Here is a 21,654-nt window from a genome sequence, read left to right as displayed (position 1 = left end):
GTTCGATTGTGTTTTTCCTCCTGCTTATATTCCAGACCCCTGAATTGTTGATCTGCAATACGTCCACACAGACTTATGAAAACAGCATGTGTTGTTTGAGAGGTGCATCTTAAAAAATTATTTTCTGAGTAATCTGTTATAATCTGGAGCAGTTGGTTTACTTCACAACAGTAGGTGGAGCAGCGGGCCATTGGGTGTCTTTATTTCAGAGAACCAATAAGCAAGTTTACAAAACTTAATTTTAGCTTAATGAAATTTAGTCATTGATTTGGAGTAGCATATTCCATCATCTTTAGAGTTCTGAGTGTTCAAGGCTTTATTTCAAATGAAAAATGCTGCTCATTTTCCAACAGCAAACTCCTGTAAACTAGCCAAATATTAGTTATAATATGATTGTTGACTTAAAATTGTTTAAATTAATATACTAACTCCATGACTCCAAAACAGGCTACTGCAGTTTATTTTAGCATTCACTGAGTCCCTAGAAGACCTTCATAAATCAGCACCATGGACAGTACCTCCACATCTAACTGAATTGTGATAGACGTTATGTGTTGTTTTGTTAACACACCCTCCCTTTTACCTCTAAGGTTTTCTGTTCAGGGAATTAAAAACTTTTTTCTTATTCTTACTAGCTATTGAAATAAGGAAAATGTGACATCACAAAAATAACTCTATTACTTTCTACAATGACCTAATCTGGTAGTTTGTTCTCAAAATCAATAATATGAAGTAATTCATCTGTATGGTCCTTGATGTATAATGGACTACATTTACTCTGGTATACAGAAAATTTTATGATAAATTCAGTGACTTTAACTTGCCCAGATTATGTGTATAACACACTGCTAAAACTTGGTGCCTGAGAGTTGGAATAACTCAGCATATGTCTGTAAATTGCATCCGGGCCTCCCTGTTCTGGTCTGATTTATTTTAGCCCTATGTAATTTATCTAAACCAGGCTAAGTAATGCAGCCACTTCCTTTGTAGAGAGAAGCTTTTTCATTTTCCTCCTTTTTCTATTTGGCTCCACTGCTGATTAGTTATCAGCACTGTTGCATAGCAGTAAGAAGGGGTTCAATTCCCTACGGAGATTTGTCTGTGTGGAGTGTATATGTTGACCACATGCATTAACTGGTACTCCATGGGTACTCAAGCTTTTTCCTAAAATGCATGATTGTGCACTTTTTAAAACTGGTCTGAGGTAGGAGTGCATATGGGTGTGTGTCTGTATGTGAAAGATTGAATGTCTTTTTATGGACCCCTGACCTGTCTATGCTGCAAAGATTAAGTGCGTATGCAGGGTGAATGAATTGATTTTTTTTCTTTTTTTATTGTCCAATGATGAAAATTGATTTAACATCCTTCTCTTCCCAACCGAGGCCTTTATGTTGCTTCTAGGGTTTCTTTTCATGTGTTTTGTACATTTTCTAGTTGTGACATGCTGTTTAGCCTTCGCTTTGAGTTAGTGGGACAAATGGTTTACTGAAGATTAGCAAATGTATTTAATGCTTTCCATTTGTGAGTAATATGTCTCATTGAAGATTAGTAAACTGTTAAGAATAGATGATTTTTCCAGGAGCTTTTCCTATTCGGCATTGTTTGTATATTATAAAATAATAACTTAACCATGTTTCTTTTTTTCCAGAGTAAAACATTTGCTTTGATTTTTTTCATTTGGAAATGCTGCTTAAACAAGCTTTAGTCACTTCTGTCACTCACATAGTCCTGACCTCATGGGAACATCGTATTCATCACACTATCATATAAAATTATAATTGTCCCTTAGCTGAATTAATGACTCGTAATACTGCTAACATGTGATCCAGTGAAGCAGATCATTTGCATAAATCTGTATAATTAGACACCAGTATTCTTCTAGATTACAAATTTAGTAAGCAATTCTGTGCAGCATATATCAGACAAAAATAAGATTGTCTCGTATTTTTGGACAGATTAGATCAACTGTGATAAGACAAATACTTTTGACATACTACACATAAAAACATAAACAATTTGTCTGATTCCTCCCATGATATGGTGAAAAAATATGTTTTGCTTATTAGCATTCACATAAATTGTGATTTTGACACTTGACCTTCATGGGGCAGGAGACCCATATGTATGCATTTTGCTATAAAGACCCTCCTCCCTTTCATCACAATAGACCTCCATATTAAAACATTTCTCTACCAAACAGAAAGGCAGTAGATCCCTCAAATACTGATCAAAGAAAACACTTTGAAGTCCCGAAGATGTTCTTTAGTAATTACTTTGACTTGTTTCAATAGTAGGAGAGTTAGATAAATGAATAAAATGTTGTGATCAGTCACTGCAGACATATATTCCTATTTTCCAATTCATGGGAGGTAGACTTGGAAAAACTTCAGGAGGTCTCCTTAATTGCATGCAATGGTTGCTGATTGGCTTTTTATATGTTTCTGCTACTATTTCTGACAACTCATCCTTTATTCTGAGCCACAGGGCTTTGAGGTTGGAAGTTGTTCTTTCCATCACCCTAATCTTTGTCTGTCTTCACAAATTCTCTATCAGATTCATTTGGGACTCCTAAGACGCTGATCCATTATGCTAATATTTCTTCAGATCAAGAGGAGCATATTGGCAATACCTGAAAGATTGTGACAGTAATTTATTTAGATATTTTTGTTGTCGAAGAATTGTCAAAATTATGCAATGGATGAGAACCTTTACAAATTTTTCCAATACAATGACAACCCTTAGTGTATGACAGTTATTTGGTTTTACTGTTTGTTATCGACTGTTAGGTACAAACCAAAAAGATCCATGCTAGATCCAGTTAGTCCTCACAAAATGATAACAGGAGATTAAAGTTACTTCTTGGGATCAGAAACTCCAAACATCAGTTATAAAGTTACAAAGAATCCATGAGAATGTAAAATGAAATATTCAGGGGATGTCCAGGGTTTTCTGCTTCACTGCAGGAGGCACAGCAGCCACTACCTCTTCCCAAAAATCACACGAGTCATTGTCACTAGCAAGGAGACATACACAAACTTGGAGGGAACGTCTCCCCACAGCTTCCTACATCTCTAATAAGCCAGCCTGTTTTTCATTGGCTTTTGTCAGACCGTGAGATTGATTTGTGGGTGGAGACCAAAGGAACGTCATCGTGCTTGGTATTTTTTTTTTTTCAGCCTCCCTCCCTGCTGCTTCCAGTTTTACACAGCAATGATGGGAAATGAACCCACAGTACAGCATGTTTCCTTAAAAGGAAGAGCAGAGCATTGCTCGATGTAAAGTCAATTATTTGCAGTCAGGCGAGGGAACGTCACCTCCCCCGATGTCAACAGTACAGGTTTAGTTGTTGTGACAATTAAATAAAACAGCAAAGAGCATAGATTTGGTATTTTTTAGAATGTTGACTAACATTTCTGAAAATGTCTTAATGTAATTATTTTAAGACACATGTAAATATCACTCAGTTACCATAAATTCAAAAGTGAAATGAAATTTTATTTTATTTTTAGTTTATTAACTTAAATTGGTTATTCCATGTATACAACATATTCCAGGCTTATAAGTATCTTGCCTGTTCAAATCAATTATCATCCTTGAGGCTTTTCTTTCATAGTTAACAAGCTGTTTATCATTGAAGATAATTGTTTCTCATCTTAAACCTTCAGAGAAAAAAGTACATTTGTCGACTGTTTTTCCACAAAACATTAATGAGATACAAACCAGTTTCCCTGAAGCTAAAATTAAAAGACCCCCATTTCTAAACACAGACATGCACAAAAAACTGCATAAATATGGTCAGGATAATTACCAACACCTCCTCCCTACCAGCTGGTGAGGTTCCACACTCAAAGGGTATTTGGGAAGTGTAGTTAATCCAATGATAATCTTGAGCATGGTTTACACATATTATTCCTTTAATTGCTACCCATACTGTGCAATTATACCACCACCAATTACATGGTTGCTGTTTACTTGCCTGTCTAAGCATTTGGTTCCCTCTATTAGATCCCTTCAGCACCGTGAGCAAAAAAGCTATCAAAACTCAAACTAATGGTTCCTTCACTGTCATAATGACTTAATTATGTGCTCAAAAGAAGAGAGGATCAGGATGGGGATCAGCTAGGGGACATTTTGCACAGGGGAAGGGGCTGAAGATTGAAGGTGATGTAGCTGATGGAGGTATTTGAGGACAGCTTCTACCTCCATTAGAATGCAGAGCATGTTCTCCAGAGTGAGTCACCACTGCTGCTCCCCACCATCACCATCCCACCCACCTCACAGCACCCCCTGCATCGAAGTGCAGTCACCACCTAATATTACGCCTCTGACTTCACACCGGCCAACTGAGGATTCAGTTTCTACGGCAACATGGTCCAGACTCCTCCCCCGCTCATCTCCATCACCCATCCATCCGTTCGCTCTCTTGGTGCTTCTTCCCCTTCTTCCTGGCACAGAGCACGTGACTTTCAGGAAGGCTCCTCCAGCCTCCGCCTTTACTGTTTTTAACCCTCTCCTGACCGAGCCGCTGCAGGCCGCCTGATCCCATCCCTGTTTCTGAGGAAAATCAAACACTTCCCTAATCTCTTTGTGAGAACACAGCAACATCTGAGTGCTGCATTGTCATTTTTTGTGCCATGATGGCATGGGTTAAGGTGTTTTTAGGTGGAACTCTTAAAGCTGTTTTCATAAAAATTCTAAGAACGTTTTCACTACTTTATTTTAACAGTTTGCACATAGTAACATGAGTAGAAGTTACAATATTTTATATGAAAACTCCAAAGATGTTCTTTTTCGTTAAAACGCAATTAAAATACTTTATTCACTCCAAAGGGAAATTAAATGTTATTGTAACTCACTATATTAAAGACTTTTATTTGAAGAGTCAAATAATTTACAAAGCAATTGTTGGGGACCAATGTCAAACTCAAATCATTATAAAGCTGTGTTCACTTTAAATGAACCAGTTTGATTTCTCAAATTGGCTGTTTCGTATGGGCGTGTGTGAAAACTCATCAGACCAATTAATAAAACTCTACTCCGTCTTGCAAGAGAAACGTGTCACAACCAAACAGACCATTTAGCACACCAGAGAAACAAAGAGAACCAAAATGGGGGAAATGAATTCTCATGTGATTTATAGACATATGTTTAATTTTAAGCTAAGAAATACTCTGTGTAAGTGTAGCAGCAGGCATAATTTCCTAATATCACTCCAAGCAAGCAGCTAAAGTAGGTGGATGAGATTGTGAATTTAGTTTTCATTCAAAAGTGCAGGAATGAATATAAGCCAAACCAAATGATGGTGTGAGAGTTGCATGGACTGTTCTGCTCTAAAAACACTGGAATGTCAAAATTTTGATTCCTTCAAATCAATGGTTCTCCAATGTAAATTCAGGATTCCATTGTGAGTCTTTGGTGACAGCTACTCAGTCTTCCAAGGTTTTGTCTCAGTGTTTTGTAATCATAGTCCTCCAAATTTAAAATCTTCTTCTTACAGTGGTCCAAAAGTACAGGAATGAAGCTATTTTGTCACGTGTCCTGCTATGTAATATCTATCTATCTATCTATCTATCTATCTGTCTGTCTGTCTGTCTGTCTGTCTGTCTGTCTGTCTGTCTGTCTGTCTGTCTGTCTGTCTGTCTGTCTCGATAGATAGATAGATAGATAGATAGATAGATAGATAGATAGATAGATAGATAGATAGATAGATAGATAGATAGATAGATAGATAGATAGATAGATAGATAGATAGATAGATAGATAGATAGATAGATAGATAGATAGATAGATAGATAGATAGATAGATAGATAGATAGATAGATAGATAGATAGATAGATAGATAGATAGATAGATAGATAGATAGATCAGGAGGGGTGCTGGTGCCTATCTCCAGCTAACGTTTCAATGAACACTTTTCTTTTTCTTTTTTTGCTGTGAGGATTTGTTGGCACAGAAAATCATATTTTCTTTTTCTGAAACAGAAGGTTTGGCTTTTTGTAAAAAAGACATTACATTACAAAGAATAATGACACCATTACACAAATAGGACTTGCAACATTTTATGCAGAAGACAATTTAGCAATTTGTTCTACTATTAAACCTATGAAAAAAATAAACCAATTGTACTCTCTGCTGAAAAGCTTTTACTTTGTAAAGACTTTTGTATGCTCTATAAATCAAAATGTTTTTGTGTGTAACAATCTTATCTCTAACAGTATGCATGAAATCCACAAAAGTTGACTAAAATGCTCTTTCTGGTCTTTTTTCTCAGTTGATGATTGTCAAATTCTAAAAGTTTCTGCTCTATAATTAACAGAACTTACTGTGCTGGTTGATTTTGATTCTGGTGTCTTCCAGGTGGTCAAAACTAATACACAGTTGTTGAGTGTATAAAGAGATCCTCATCAGTTTTCATTAACATCTTCATGCTGCATGTAAAGGTGTGGTGCTGGACTGCAATCAAAATGATGTAATGGAATATAGCACTCACTGTTTTACATTGTTTTTAAAAACAGGGAGGAAGCTTAACATCCGGGGGTGATCTCACCTGAAAGTTGCCTCATTGGCACGGCCGCCTCCTCAGCATCCTCTGCAGACAAGGCTTGGCCTATGTGTGAATGGGTGAACTTCATGAATGAAAAGTCTTCTTCCTGAGCTGCAGACAGGGAGGTGAGGTCATCCTGCTGAAATGGAGAATCCTCCCACCCCCTCGCCCATAACATCCTCCTACCCTCCCACCAATACTCGTTGGCGCCAGACTTAATGAATCCCAACACTGAATGATATGAAGCACATTATTTGGGGCAACCTGAATGATGATAGCATTGGCTGGTGTCACACTGTAATGCACATTTCCATATGATTCCATTATAAACATCCAAATACATCAGATTTTTTTGTGAATTAGAAATCTGATGTTAGTCTACTGTTAGTTGTGAACATGAGGGTTCTGCTTATCGTTTCCCTCTTTGTTTACATTCCTGTTAGGAATTAAGGTAAGTGGATTTGATGATTGGCCACCTATTCAGCTCTGTATGAGTGAAAGTGACGATGAGTAACACAAGAGGCTCTTAATGAGAACCCATAAATAGGCTCAAAGCTTCAAAGAGACAGAATCTGCCCTCCCCCTCATTCTCTAGTCTAAATCCAACCCCATGCAAACATGTGAACACACCTCTCCTCTGCCATCTTCCCCCCTACATCCACACTGGGACAATCTGTGTCCACTTGGCGCTGGTTCTTACACCACATACTGTACTCTAACAATCCGAGGTATCTACGTGACATTCCTCTCTACATTTTCCACTGCAGACGTCTGTTAATTCCCTCCTACAGATAATGATTCATGTTGCCAAGCAATGCAGCATTTTACATCAGTTATTTGGCTAGATGCCACAGAGTTCTGTAGTTCCACTAAAGGTCTCACAATAGTTCATTTAGCTTTAAATGAAAGAATCCCATCAGTTGTCCAGCTGATTTTGCTATCAGCTGAGCATGTGATATCAAAATATTACTTTCCAATATTGTTAAAAGTGTGTGTCTTTGTGTAGTGGGTCTTTTTTATTCTTCTGTTTTGATATCCTGCAGGTTTCATATTCAGTGTCTGTTTCTCATAAAGTTCCCCACAATAACAACATAAGCTGCTCTCGACATCAGAAGCAGTAATGATCCTCAACCTGAACACAGATAAAACTTTTTCACTAACTGAACCCCAATAAATAAATTATGAGGAACATTTTCACAAGAGGAGATTAAAAAAGATTAAAAATATACATAGAGGATGCTTCTCGGTTTAGATTGCCTTAAGACAGAGTAGGACCAGGAATCACAGAATAGGAAGCTGTTCTTTTTTACTTTTTCTTTTTCATGTTACATTAAATACATCATGCAACTTTTATGAATCCAGTTTTAAGCCTTGACTCCTAAACTGTTAATATGAGAATCTAAGATGAAAAACTGCTAAACTAAAGATTCAGAGTGTGAAGCTAAGCTGCCCTATTAATTTGTGCAGATAGTTTTAAATGCTTCTGCCTTGATGTTTGACTATTGTTTAATAGAAAATGCTTCTATACATGTGTGCCGTCTGTGTCTGGACAAAAACAAAATAGTTCTGTATAATTTTGTTTTGCTTTCTGTCTCCCACTAGATGGATACATTTGAAATGATTACAAAAGAAATGTTTATTTTTGCTCCTTTTTTTCCATGTAAAAATCTTACTATATATCCTCATTTTTGCAATGTTACAATTGTGTTTGAGGTTCTAGTTCCAATAGACATGTTCATTGGAGAAGTTATTGAAAAGATACAAGACCATGAAAGACAGGGGGGCCAAGAGTGCAGCTCAAAAAGTGATGACATTTCATGTGGATTATGCTTAATGTGCAACAGAGACAATTTAAAACTAAATCAGCAATACAGTTTCCAGCTCAAAGGTGAGTTCAAAGGCAAAGATTTATGTGGTGATTTATCCAGTCGGTAGTTGGAAGTCAGGGGAAAATTTATCTAAATAACTTGGAGACCAGATAGACCAGCACCATACACACTGTTTTAAAAGCACTATGGAGATCAGTCTGCCTGTAGCTTTCCATAGTAACCACAGAAAATTGTCTGGCAATGTTCAGGTCGACAGTTTAATTTTACTCCCTTTTTTTCTTGTTAGAACTTAGTAAAAAAATGTGATTAGAAAACTGTGAAATCATTAGCTAAAATATAACAGGGAATGACAGCAACCAAAAAGTTCTTCACAGAAACTAAAAGGTTTTTGACAGAAGCAACTGCTTCTATTTTCAGCAGTAAGTTGTCATAATCTGGCATGTATCCAAAAACCCTTTGTGTGTCAGAAAAGTGAAACACGACTAAAAATAAGATAGATTAGATAAAATTACTTTTCTACCTTGAAAAACAACAGAAAAACTTACTTTGATTTATTGTGTCATACTTTTAAGATTTTAAGATCCAAGATACCAAGATGCGGTTTAACATAAAGGGAAGGAGAACTACTTAAATCTGTCCTTGTGTTTTTGTAATCTCCAGCACAAGTGGAGAGAATAGTGAGGCTTTCACTGCTTGTTTTTGTGAACTTCTGTTACAGTTGCTATGTGCATTAGTCGAGGTTTCCCCCACTGTCTACAAGCAACACGATGAGGTCATCATTATGGGTTTAAGCCCAACGTAGGCTTAATCTGGGAGATAAGGGTTGGATTTGGATTTAGCTCTCAAAAAAGGGTCATGGAGCTGCAACTGTTTAGTCTCTGCAGTCATCCAGAGTTAAATATGGTATATCCCAATTGTTCATGAAGTGTTGAATAAGTTTCATCAGATTTTGCTCTGATTTCATGCAGAAGTCATGAGGCACATGCAGGAGTTTCCTGACTTTTGAGTTCTTTTCTCTTTTTATGCTGCACATAAAATAATTTTACAAAGAACTAAAATATGAAGATTGATACAAAAGCGATGTTTTGCTACAGTCCTGTGTTTGTATGTTTGACTAAGGTTAATTTTTTTAAATCAGTTTATTGTATAATTTTATTTTACATGTCTACATGTCTAGATTTACGTGCATAGATTTAGTTTTTACGGCATCTACAGCATAACATTATGACCACTTTGTGTGAAAGTTATGTTTTAAAAGCAGGGGCCAGTTGATTTGAGCAGACTTTACAGGGTCTAAATTGTGATGATTAGCGTATCAAAGTATTTCCAGAACTCCAGGTTTTCTAGATGTCTATCAAAAGCTGTCCAAAGTAGAAACAGAAGGGAACTGGCTAAAAACTGCTAAAAAAAAGAAAAAAAAAAAAGATTTGTGTTGGATGACCAATTGTTTCTTATATTTTATCTGGTGAATCATTTCTACTGATTGACGTTGTTCAAAGAAACTGATCACAACAATGGGAAGGCCCCTCTCATGTGCCATCCGATTGGAGATGATAATAATGGAAAACCTGCTCTTCATCTCCAGGCTGTGGCAGACGGAGCTGGCAGATTATGCGGCAATTAAAGCGCCTTCCATACACAGGGCGTTAATAGGGTTTGAAGGGATTTAGATGGTGCTGTCCAGTCAAATGCTGCATGCCTTGGGAATGACATCATTTTGATCACCTCACATACCGGCTGACCTCCTCCTCCCTGTTTCACTGTGAGGTCTCACTCATGCACAAATCCCTCTGTAGCCAGAATATACAGTACCTGCACTGGTCCCGTGTCTCACCGGGCTCAACACGTCACAGCGCAGCTCTCCTCTGATTGGAGGAGCCCCACATCCCTCCTTCCCTACCATCTCTCACTCTCTCCCTCCCTCTCTCTCTCCTCGTTTCTATATCAGTCGTGTTTACTATATGAGGCCGTGGTATAAATTCTTGAGAGTGCGCAGTTTGCGTCCTCAGAAGGTGATGGAAAAGAAGGAGGAGGAGAAATAGGAAGCAGGGAAACATTTGGTTTTACTCTATTTACCGTTTACTGGATTTAACCGCAGCTGTGAAGGTGCTCTGGATGCAGAGGAGGAGGAAACCAAAGAACGGAAGAATTTGCTTCCTTTTAGATGGTTATTATTTAAAATACGAGCCTAAACTATCGAGGAACAGACATGCAATCAACAGCGATGGAGTCCTATTTTCCGCACTGAGGTAGGAACCGTTCCTTTGCAAACACAGAAGAAAAGAGAGGACAGAAACAGGCGTCTTTCTTTATTGTTGGTATATTAGAGTCAGATTGTGTTTTTATTTGATGCTGTCAGCGCATCTTCAGAGAGGCAGCGGAGGTGGGAGAAGAGGCAGCGATGCGCTTCGGAAACATCCTGGATGCAGTGGCCTGTAACAGAGCGCAGCCTCCTCCTCCTCCTTTTCCTCCTGCAGCTCCAGCAGCTGATACCTCCATCACCCCACTAAAGCAGGACTGTTAAGAAGCAGGATCAGTCTGATGTGAATGATGTGTTACAACAGATGTGTCTGACTTCTGGGGTTTCTGCTGGCGCAGAAAATTCTAATTAGGATGATTCTATTTTTTTAGTTTCTCTGGGTTAATGATTCTTGCAGTCAGATTCGTATTGGCTCTGTACCATCTGTATGACTAATATAGGAATTAAGAATGATAATTGCAGCTATGGGATGCAGACAGCCTGCTGATAGCTTATGCATGTGCATTAGACTATCACAGACTAATAGACTTAATCTTTTACTATATTGTAAAAAAAAAAAGGAATTCTGAATCTTAGGTTGAAAAATAAATGTGTGCACTTTCTTTAAAATGCCTCTGATATAGAAACCGATCTTCTCCAGGTTTGGTGTTCCCTAAAACAATATTGATTCTTTGTTTTAATACACAGCAAACTGTCATGGATTTTAGTTGGTGTAATTAATTAGCCAAACTGGTAAAATCTGTTTCCTCTTTGCCCTCTTCATCAGTGAAAGCCCTTCCAGCTTGGAAACGCTTCAAAAGCCTCTCACAAGAAATAATAAATTTCCTTTCCTTGTTTAGCGTGCAGGCACCGTTGTCCTTGGAGATACCTAGAGCTTTGAAGAAGCGGGCTGAATTCAATGAACTATTCTTATCATTTCAATACACAAGTGATTTTGCTTTATGTAAACAACCAACTGTTGTGTTTGCTATGATGTTGGGGCAAACAGTTGTCAGTTCAGTTAAAAAAGAGGTATTTTTGTTTATTTATTGTGCTCCTGGTCACAGAGGCGCCATCAGATTATGGGGCAGACAGATGCCATTTTGTTCTTTATTACCTGAACCTGTTGTCACATCTTTCATTGGGTAAACTATGACCAACACATGCTGATAAATTTGTTGCCACTCCTGATATCATCCACTCTAACTAAACTTGCAGGGCATTTGGAAGAGAGAAATAAACAGGCCCTTACCATCAAAGATCCTCCGCTGTACTTTACATAAGATACTTTTCCAGATATTCATTCTTTATGTTATTCCAAACCCACCTGAAGTGTTTCCCGTCAGATCTTAGTCTCATCTGACTGGATCACAGACTTCCAGTACATGTCCCAATACTATTTAACAACATTTATGTTTGTAATATTAAGACAAAAAAGGATTTTGCTGGCATCACTCCCAAATGTGGTATGCAGATAGTATTGCAGTGTGCCTTAAGATGTCCCTCGAGTTTTCTAACAACGTTTTTAGATTTCTTTAAATCCTCAGTAGAATAGAATAGAATAATCCTTACCTAGTGTACAGAATAATAAAGAACAGGTAACTAGAGGCACAGTTACCTGTTCAGAGAGGCAGCGGAGGTGGGAGAAGAGGCAGCGATGCCTCTTCTCCCAAGGACTCATCATAAAAATCATGAGTCCTTTTCAACCTAATGGCAAACAGAAAGTATTTTATAACTAATTAGAAGTTCCCCTCGTGAATAAATGAATTACAGGTTGGCTTTTTCTCAAAATTTCATTGTGAAATGTACAGTTGTAGAAACTTAATTCATTTTGGAGCATTTAACATATCTAATGTGTTAAGCAATTTCTCCATGTCTGAATGTTATAACTCAGTTTGATTGACATAATTGAAGAAGAGAGATAATTCTCTCTTTCTTCCTGTGTTTGACAGATTTTTACCTGTTTAGTGTGAGAAATGTGAGACGTTTTGTGTTGTCATATTTAATCTGTGTATGTTTCACACAGTTTCTGATGTCTGAAGTTCCTGATCTTGGCAGGAAGAGAAACGCTGAAATTAATTCTTTGCAGTTTATGATAGTTTAGTAATCATATCAGGCCCACTGAAAGTACAATTCATTTTATCTCATTCATTTTATCTCATTTTGTAATGTTTATTTCTATATTTCTGGTCTCTTTAAAGCTTCCATTGCTCCGGTCTTTTTGATGGCGCTCGTTCATGAACCCCGTGCCTCCTCCCCCTCCCTGTCTGGCTTCAACACACCCATCTCTGACCCGCCATCCTTTCGCCGGCTCGATGCCGAGACTCCCTGCACTCCAGAAATGGACCTGACCCCGACCCAGTGCGTACTCCGGAACGTCCTCTCCATAGACACCGGGGCTGCTATGGAGCCTGGGGGAGGAGGAGGAAGAGAGGGGAAGACTCCCGGGCACAATCAGACACCTGGCGAAGAACAACAGGAGCACTTTGCCAACAGTGTGCTGAAACTCCACGAGCATGAGGGGAGCAGTGGAAGGACAGAGGGAGAGGGACAGGATCCGGACCGCCCTGTGGTCAGGAGCCAGGCAGACGACGCCAGGTTGCAGTGCCAGTCCACGGGAGGGGGAGGGTTTCTGGAGGGGCTGTTTGGGTGCCTGCGGCCTGTCTGGACTATGATTGGCAAAGCTTACTCTACAGAGCACAAACACGTTCTGGACGGTAAGTCTGTTTCTATGTAAAGTGAACTTGCTTCTATAAACTTCAGGGTCAATGGTGGCTTTAATTCTGACTATGAAAGCAGTCACTTTCCCCAATTAAATTTTCCAGTTAAGCTTTGATATGCTAATTAAATGATCTTATCTCCCAGCTTAATTACATTAAGCAGTGGGTAGAAAAATGACTCCCACAAAGGCCATGTTGTAAATAAACACTCTCCCTGACAGGAGTGAGATGCATCTAGATCAGGAGACTCTATCAAAGCTGCAGCGTGCTTATTCTCCCCTGATACCCCCGAAAACCCCCACCATCCCATCCCATCCATTTGCCTGCTCGTGCCCACCTCCCTCTAGCACCACTCACCCCCTCAGTGAAACCCTCTCCCCGTGACACTGTGTTGTTTATGTCTGCAGCCACTACAAAAGCACAGGACTCCCCAGAGACTCCTCTGCCAAATCTGCCTCATGAATTATGCATGGCCACGCTCTGACCCCGCACCTCTCATCTCTATTAACGCAAACCTGACACGCACGCACGAGGACAGATGCACGCACACAGAGAAACTCATTTGCAAGCAGAAACACTGATATTAGCATTTTAAGTTAGATAACATGCAGAATGTGATAGAAAAATATTGCACCTCACATCAGAGATGAAGCTGGCACCTTCACACTTCTCCCTGACTGTATTGTCTTCTAATGTTTTATCACCCATTGACTCCAGTGTCTCCCCTCATCTCCCCTCCTTCTGTCTCTCATTGTCTCTCCTTTTCATCCCTCTGTTATTGCTCCCAGCCCATCTGCACTTCGATGCTCTCCCCTCCTGTACAATAAAGTGTAGCTTATACAACTGAACCGCTTCCCAACTTGTAACAAGTCCTTATTTTTAACCTTTGTATGTAATTAATTGCATTTTGTAATGAAAATTAGAAAAAATGTGAATCCTCTCAGGGGTGGGCATTTATTGTATCGTTTATCCCTTATCATTTATCATTTATTGTGATACATTTTTTATCATGATATGAATCTTGATTCATTGTGTTTCATTGAATTTCAATTAATGATCCCAAAACTGTCCGTATTGTTGGGACTATTAATTTTGCTATTTACTCCACTGTCTGCTCAATGAGAGTATCAATTAATATCAATAAATTTAAGATATATAATTAAATACAATAACTGTGAGCAGCAGTTGAATCACACTTTTTATGAGACTGGAGTCGTAAAGAAGTTTATTACAAATGGGAATGTTTTTCAAGAGCAGTATTTGTGTTTGTGGGGCTATGATTGCTGTGCTATGCAGTCACAGCCATACAGTTACCTTAAAAAGGACTCATAAATAGTTGTGTCATCATCACAACAGTAACACAAAATATTGTGATAAAATTTTTAAGCCCAACCCTATATTCGTTTTACTGATCATAGAGATGGAGGAGTACCAAATCAAAGCCAAGCTGATTTGGAACCGTGTCAGATCCGGACTGATGTCTTTACTACAAAAAAAACCTGAGACCCTCATTAGAGGCGGAGCACTCTATCGATCACTGCTGGGCATTAATCATTCATATCATCCTCATTAATATGATAAATGCGTCTCAGGACAGCTCACTCTGCTGCTGTTCTCCCCGGGTTAAGAACAGCAGCAGAGCGAACGGGTTGTATGTCTTCCGTATATTAGCACAGACCCCTGCAGTACCGTGGGGAATTCCCCCTTTCCTGCTAACTGTCTCCTTACTTACCAACACCAGTAATACTTCTCCACCTCTCTATTCACCCTACAACCAGCCATTAGCCTCTCAAATCCTCTCCTTCCTCCAAACCCCTTCTGAGTTGTCGGACCCCTGTTTCGCGTCAGCCCCACAATGGCACTAAGCAGGATTTAAGAGGCTGAGGGAGAATTACCCACAGGAGATTAGAGCTTCTCTGTCTGTCGGCCTACTCACACACCCGAGTCACAGGTTAGGAAGTGCATGAAGATATCAGTTGAGGTCAAGTGTTGTTTAGTTGTAGTTTTTACAAGCTTCACTCCATCGAGGTATTTTTTAAATCAAAATTTGCCTTAATTTTCAGCCTCTGTATTTATTAAGGAACTGATCTCTTTTACTGTCTGATACAGAATCGCACGATTGTGCTAATTATGATGCTAATAATGATCAGACATTACATACTATTGTAATGGGAGGACTGAAATGAAAGTCACACCAAGCCACACAAATAAATCAAATCAAGTTGGGTCACAAATTAAGTTTAATAATGAAGTGGAATGACAGGGAAATAAGTGCTGAACCATTACACGTGTGGTTTTAGTGCCACTCTTCAAATCTTGAAGGTTCTTCTATGCACTCTGATGCATAGAAGATCTATATAAAGATCTGATTTCCAGATCTTTATATAGAATACATTTTTATTCTATATAAAAATTGATTTTTATATAGAATAAAGTCTTTCTTGCAGCATTTTCTTTTACTCTGACACAATCTGAGAGTTGCCTTGGCTGTGTGTGAGCTTCAATGTCTTTTTGTAAATCCACCCCTATTTTACATCAGATTCGCATCAACTCACTAATTTATTCATTTTTCCTTTATTCATTTGTATGAAGCCTGCCAGAGACATTCTAAAAATCACTCCCACCCCATAATGTTCCCATCTCCAAGACGCTGTTGGTTTATTTGATATGATGTGCAATGCCATTTTCAGGGAGTTTATATTTGACCGATTCTCACCAGACCTTTATGAATCTCATGCTTGTGTATTTCCTGCTTATGCAATTGGTCTAGTTTTTGTCCTGTCAGTGTTTCTTTGTTTATATCTGAAGCGCTTTGAATTCCCTTGTGTGTGAATGTTACAAAACAAATAAAACTGACTTTCCTTGCGTGATACTTTAACAATGAGAAACCTTTTGGCAGGCTGTCATTTAGATTAGCAATGTGTGTTCAGCACTTGCTTTGTGTGCCATTAACATTTATGGCACATAATTTATGGACTTGCGCATTTGTTTCTTTGCACATGTGGATTATGTACAGTATGTCGCTGACAATATCTGGAGCAAATTTCTTGTCATGTTATAAATATATTTAGTGAACAGAAGGCTGCTGCATTTGGTACTTTTTCTTCCCACTGATATGGCACTGACATAGACGTTTAGATTTCTAAATGTCAAAGCAATGTTGCTTTGAAGAAAGATTGAGTATTACTAAACTCTGACCAACAGTGTAAGATCTTCTTGACCTTATTAAACTACATTAAGAGTCACTAAGAATAGAACGAGGATTCACAGACACGGTGTTGCTTCAGTGTTTCATCATTCAAGTATCTCTGATATGTAGTCAGTGGAGGTCAGTACAATGATCATGTCGTAATTTTAGCTTACATGCTGCTACCTGACCAGGTAAACTCACTGAGTGCTTTTGCTTTATCTTTCTGTTGCTTCAGAGGAGTGGGAAGTCCCGTTTGAGGAGATTTCGGACCTACAGTGGGTGGGCAGCGGAGCCCAGGGGGCTGTTTTTCTGGGGAAACTCCACGGACAGGAGGTGGCTGTGAAAAAAGTACGAAACATCAAAGAGACTGATATCAAGCACCTGAGGAAGCTCAAGCATCCCAACATAATCACTTTCAAGTAGGTTGACATGATTTTGTGTTTTTTTAGAACCAGAAAAGGCAAACTTCTAAAATTATCAGATGATTTTTACTTACATCCTGGAACAGAACCCTGGGGGACTCAACATGAGAGCTTTGTAAATCCAGTGTTATATACCATACAGTATGTTTATTTAGAATATATAAAGCATATCACTTACATAAGTATTTCTTTCTTGTATTGTTTACTTGCTCTAGGTGTCTACACGATGGGAGCATAACTAATTCAGTTTTAACACAGACATTGTCTTTAACAACCACTTTTGTTCTACTTTTTCAGAGGTATTTGTACTCAGGCTCCTTGTTACTGCATCATTATGGAGTACTGTGCTCAAGGACAGCTGTACGAAGTCCTGAGAGCGGGCAGAAAGATCACCCCATCCCTGCTCATGGACTGGGCCATGGGCATCGCCGGGGGAATGAACTACCTTCATCTCCACAAGATCATCCACAGAGACCTCAAGTCACCTAAGTGAGTTTGTTTTTAAAAAATAAAAAGTTGTTTGACAGTAACAGTGTAATTTGAATATGAAAAAGTACCATGAACATACATAAAAGCTCAATATTTAGTTGTCAAAATGCAGTAAAGGCAGAAAACTATTTGAAAAAATATTCAAGCTCAGAAATGATCATGTTAATTCAATGTTTGAATGTGTGATTTAGTTGGTTTTAATTAAACATAAGTATTGTGTTCCAGCATGCTCATCACCTATGACGATGCAGTGAAGATCTCAGATTTTGGAACCTCCAAGGAGCTTAATGACAAGAGCACAAAGATGTCTTTTGCTGGGACTGTGGCCTGGATGGCTCCTGAGGTCATCCGCAATGAACCCGTTTCAGAGAAGGTGGATATTTGGTAGGTGTCATGACCCTCTTGAACTGTGCTTTTCCCCTTTGTGAGCCCTTAAAAAAATTCCCAGATGATTTGTCTTTTCAGCCACCAAATCAGCATAGAATCTCATTAGCTGTAGTCTACCACAGTGCAGCGCAAAGGATCCTATTTCTAGAAAATCTATTCAATATGATGTATAATATCTCATTACATGAAACTCTATAGGGTCTCTGCCGTATCTGATGGGTTGCCCTATGCTAAGCTTTGATCCCCCCAGCTTGCTACATTTTCTACCTCCCTTTTTCTCCTTTACTACAATCCCTCCATCAGTCTTCCTCTCCATCCTGAAAGGAACGCCAGCTAATTTAATAATTGATCTGCCAGATGCTGCAGTGCTCAGGAGAGGCTGGAATAACCTTCCAAGCCTTTGGATGGGTTGGCCCTCGGCCAGCAGTGCATTAGCTGGGAAGTGAAAATGGGATTAAAAAGCTTTTGATGCAAAAAGAAAGCAAAGCCTGTGTGTGTCGTGTACATTTTTGCTTAAACCTATTTAAATCACTTGAAATTCATCCATAGCACAAAATGACTAAGAAAGGTTAAGCTTTGTCACATGTTGAACACATTTTGTTTTTGTTGCATTAATACAGAGGAGCAGTGAGGGAAATGCAATAAATTAATTAAAATAAAAAAAATGTAATCAAATTCAACTAATTAATTAGAATTGAACTATTTAATTAAAAGTAAAATAGTAAACCCCAAATATACTGTTGAACCACTTCAAGTATTTATTGCCACTAAGTAAGTAACACAAATACAATGGATTGGAGAAAAGAAAAATATTTAGCATACCTCAAACAACACATTATAATGTGTGATGTAAGGATCTAATTTTGATATTTTCCTCAAAAGTACCAGATAAAATATGATATATTTGGACAACCAAATCTTGCAGTGGATGTTCTGGAATTAAGCATTTGTTTATGTGGAAAATATTAACATCTGTGTTTTTAAATTCTATATTTGTATAATACAACATTGGTCAGCCATTCTCCAACTCTTTTGTCTCCAAGTGTGCTCCTGGAAATATCAGTGTTTTATGGCTGAAAAGCTATTTCCTTTTGCTGTCTCCCTGCTCCATAGAAGTGATGTTGGTGCCCTAACCTTTAGAAATGTATTGTACATGGGATTCACACTGATTCATAATTACTTGCTATTTTAATCGCAGTATTTTTTCTTTAAGAGTTAAATTAGAACAGTGATAAATTTATTCCAAATCATAAGTCATGGCCATGGCCTGTTTCAGATAAAACGGTGCATGCAGTAACCACAGCTGGTGCTTCCCCAAGATGTTGCCAAAGGCTATAAAACAGATGGTATTATATATCAGTCTTGTGATTCCTTTTGTATTTTTACTTTGTTTTTCTATCCAAAAAATGCAGTCAAAAAGCAAACATAGTTCTATAGGGAATCTGATTGTAGAATTTCAGAACTCAGTGTAACATTAAAATAATGATAATAAACGTTAGTGTTATTTTACATTTTATCTGTTTGATATGAAATAGTCTAAACAAATTATGCTGCTTTTTAAATAACATTTTTTTGTACTTCAATAATGATATAAGTGCATTTATACACTGTAATTAAAACTGTCAGAACAAATTTTGAGTTTTGATCCAAATCTTCGGAAAAAGAAACTACACTCATCTGTTCTTAATGGCCTTCTCTTCATGGGTGACACCAAGAAGAATAATAAGTGTGGGGCTGAAGGGATGCTATAAATATACATGCATTATTACATGTGATGCAACTGGCACCTTGGATACCGCACATGAAAACCAGGAGGAGTCACTTAGAGCAATTTCTCTAGTTACCATCCCCATGGGCCTGTTGTTGTGTTCTTACATTAAAACATAAGTCTAAGTGAAGATATATCTATATGTTTTGCCTACTTGAGTCTACTATCTTTATAATCTTAAAAAAGTTGAAAATGTTGTTTGTATTATTCTGTTACATATTATTGTTCTAAAATTAATAGAAAGCATACAATTTGAATTTGCTAAAAATTTTAAACAGTCTCCTTTTTGGTTTACTTTCGTCTGTTCAGCCTACATCAGTAACTTCAATGCGTCTGAAAGAAGCTGTGTCCCATTTTTTGAAGGTCATTTGGCGTTGTGCTGTGGGAGATGCTGACGGGGGAGGTGCCCTACAAGGACGTGGACTCCTCCGCTATCATCTGGGGAGTGGGAAACAACAGCCTGCAGCTGCCTGTGCCCGATAGCTGTCCAGACAGCTTCAAGCTACTCCTGAAACAATGCTGGTGAGGAAGATGAAGAGATAAAAAAAAAAAAAACATCAAAAAAGTCATTCAAGCAGGCGGGTAGTAAAATTTGAATTTACCTTTTTTACAGGAACTGCAAGCCAAGAAACAGACCTTCATTTCGACAAATCCTCCTACATCTTGACATCGCCTCTGCAGACATACTGTCTACTCCACAAGAAACTTATTTTCAGTCTCAGGTAAGATAATTGTAGCATGAGAAAACAGAAAGGTCATACGCTGTGTGTCTACCTGTGTCTAGGTGGGGGATGGAGGCATAGTACAAACATGCTAGACCAAAGAGATGGAGTAAGGATGGGTGTCTCTTCTATCCTGGGTGTAGAAGAGACACCCAGGATACTCCAAAAGTAATTTCATTTCATTTTTTTCAGTTTTTGCTTTCTTGTCACTCAATGTTCTAGAATCAAGTGCTTCACAAAAATATGCAATCTAAATAAATGCAAAAAGGAGTTTTCAAGAGATGATTTCTCCTAATAAGATATAGGTCAGGTATGTTTGGCTGCTGAAATTGAGTCAAAAATGTTGTTAATCACAGGTGATGAATGATTTGACAAGTTGGCCTTTTTTATTTTCACACCATTCTGGAAGCTTTTTTTCACAAAGTAAATAGAAATTAATGCTGTCTCTGCCTCTCGCCCAATCAGGTATGTCTGTATTTATTCAGGTTATCTTTGTCCAGTATTAAATTTCAATTGATCTGAAACATTTAGTTGCAATAGACAAAGAAAAACATTTTTAAAAATCCTTAAATACTTATTTCCTGCAAAAACTGGTGTGACAATTTATGTTGATGGAAAATCAGACAGAGATGGAGGATTAAGTCAGCCTTTATAAAATACATTTCATAAATTTATTTACAGAAAATCTATTCATTAAGTCAGATTGAGTTATAAATGACCATTTAGTGAAGTGCACATGAGGTCTGTATCTCTCGCCTGGCAACATCACTAATTCTCATTTTGCTGACAAGCTGCCACCATTTTTTCCAGTCCACTGAAGTAACTATATGCAGTGGCAAGTACACAGCTGCACCCGAGCCCCAGGTCTCCAGGGAGCCCACTAATAATACCTGTCCTTTCAATCACACTGCATTATTGTTGCTTGCTTTTTTTTCCTCCCTTTTTCTTTCCGTGTCACATGCTTCTGCTGATTTGTGGTCTTTTATTCAAGCTTCGGTTCACGGGTCAAGGAAAGAACCTTTTCTTCATATTGAGTGTGATGGGGAAGGACGCTGTGTGTCTACCTGTGTCTAGGTGGGGGATGGAGGCATAGTACAAATGTGCTAGACCAAAGAGATGGAGTAAGGAGGGGTATGGAGGTATAATTGTGTGGAAAATATGTCTTTGTGGATATCTATTTATAACTCATCTTATCTGGTTGAATCTCTTCATGCAAAACGTAAACCTCCATCACTCTTTCCACTTATCCTTGATCCTTTATTTCTCCCTGCCCCCTTCTCCCGGTTGAATCCTTGCCCAGTTTTTTCCTCCTCTCTGCCCCATAATGGATTTTTCTTGTGACA

The 21,654-nt window shown here is 38.3% G+C and overlaps 1 protein-coding gene across 1 annotated transcript in view; it reads left to right on the top strand.

Annotated features, from left to right (window-relative positions):
• Positions 1 to 10,329: 10,329 nt before the first annotated feature.
• LOC102234935 (mitogen-activated protein kinase kinase kinase 12) overlaps positions 10,330 to 21,654 on the top strand; it is a 20,612-nt gene continuing 9,287 nt past the window's right edge. The window contains exons 1-7 of the mRNA XM_005796979.2: positions 10,330 to 10,623; positions 12,815 to 13,330; positions 16,759 to 16,942; positions 17,243 to 17,434; positions 17,660 to 17,818; positions 19,953 to 20,111; positions 20,203 to 20,311. Of these exons, the coding sequence (XP_005797036.1) occupies positions 12,838 to 13,330; positions 16,759 to 16,942; positions 17,243 to 17,434; positions 17,660 to 17,818; positions 19,953 to 20,111; positions 20,203 to 20,311 (1,296 nt within the window). The 5' untranslated portion in view covers positions 10,330 to 10,623; positions 12,815 to 12,837. The remainder of the gene's footprint in view (positions 10,624 to 12,814; positions 13,331 to 16,758; positions 16,943 to 17,242; positions 17,435 to 17,659; positions 17,819 to 19,952; positions 20,112 to 20,202; positions 20,312 to 21,654) is intronic.

The sequence above is a fragment of the Xiphophorus maculatus genome, chromosome 20 (genome assembly GCF_002775205.1).
Source record: "Xiphophorus maculatus strain JP 163 A chromosome 20, X_maculatus-5.0-male, whole genome shotgun sequence".
NCBI classification, from domain to species: Eukaryota; Metazoa; Chordata; class Actinopteri; order Cyprinodontiformes; family Poeciliidae; genus Xiphophorus; species Xiphophorus maculatus.
Note: the sequence above shows the minus strand (reverse complement) of the source record. Positions and strands in the feature narration are given on the sequence as shown.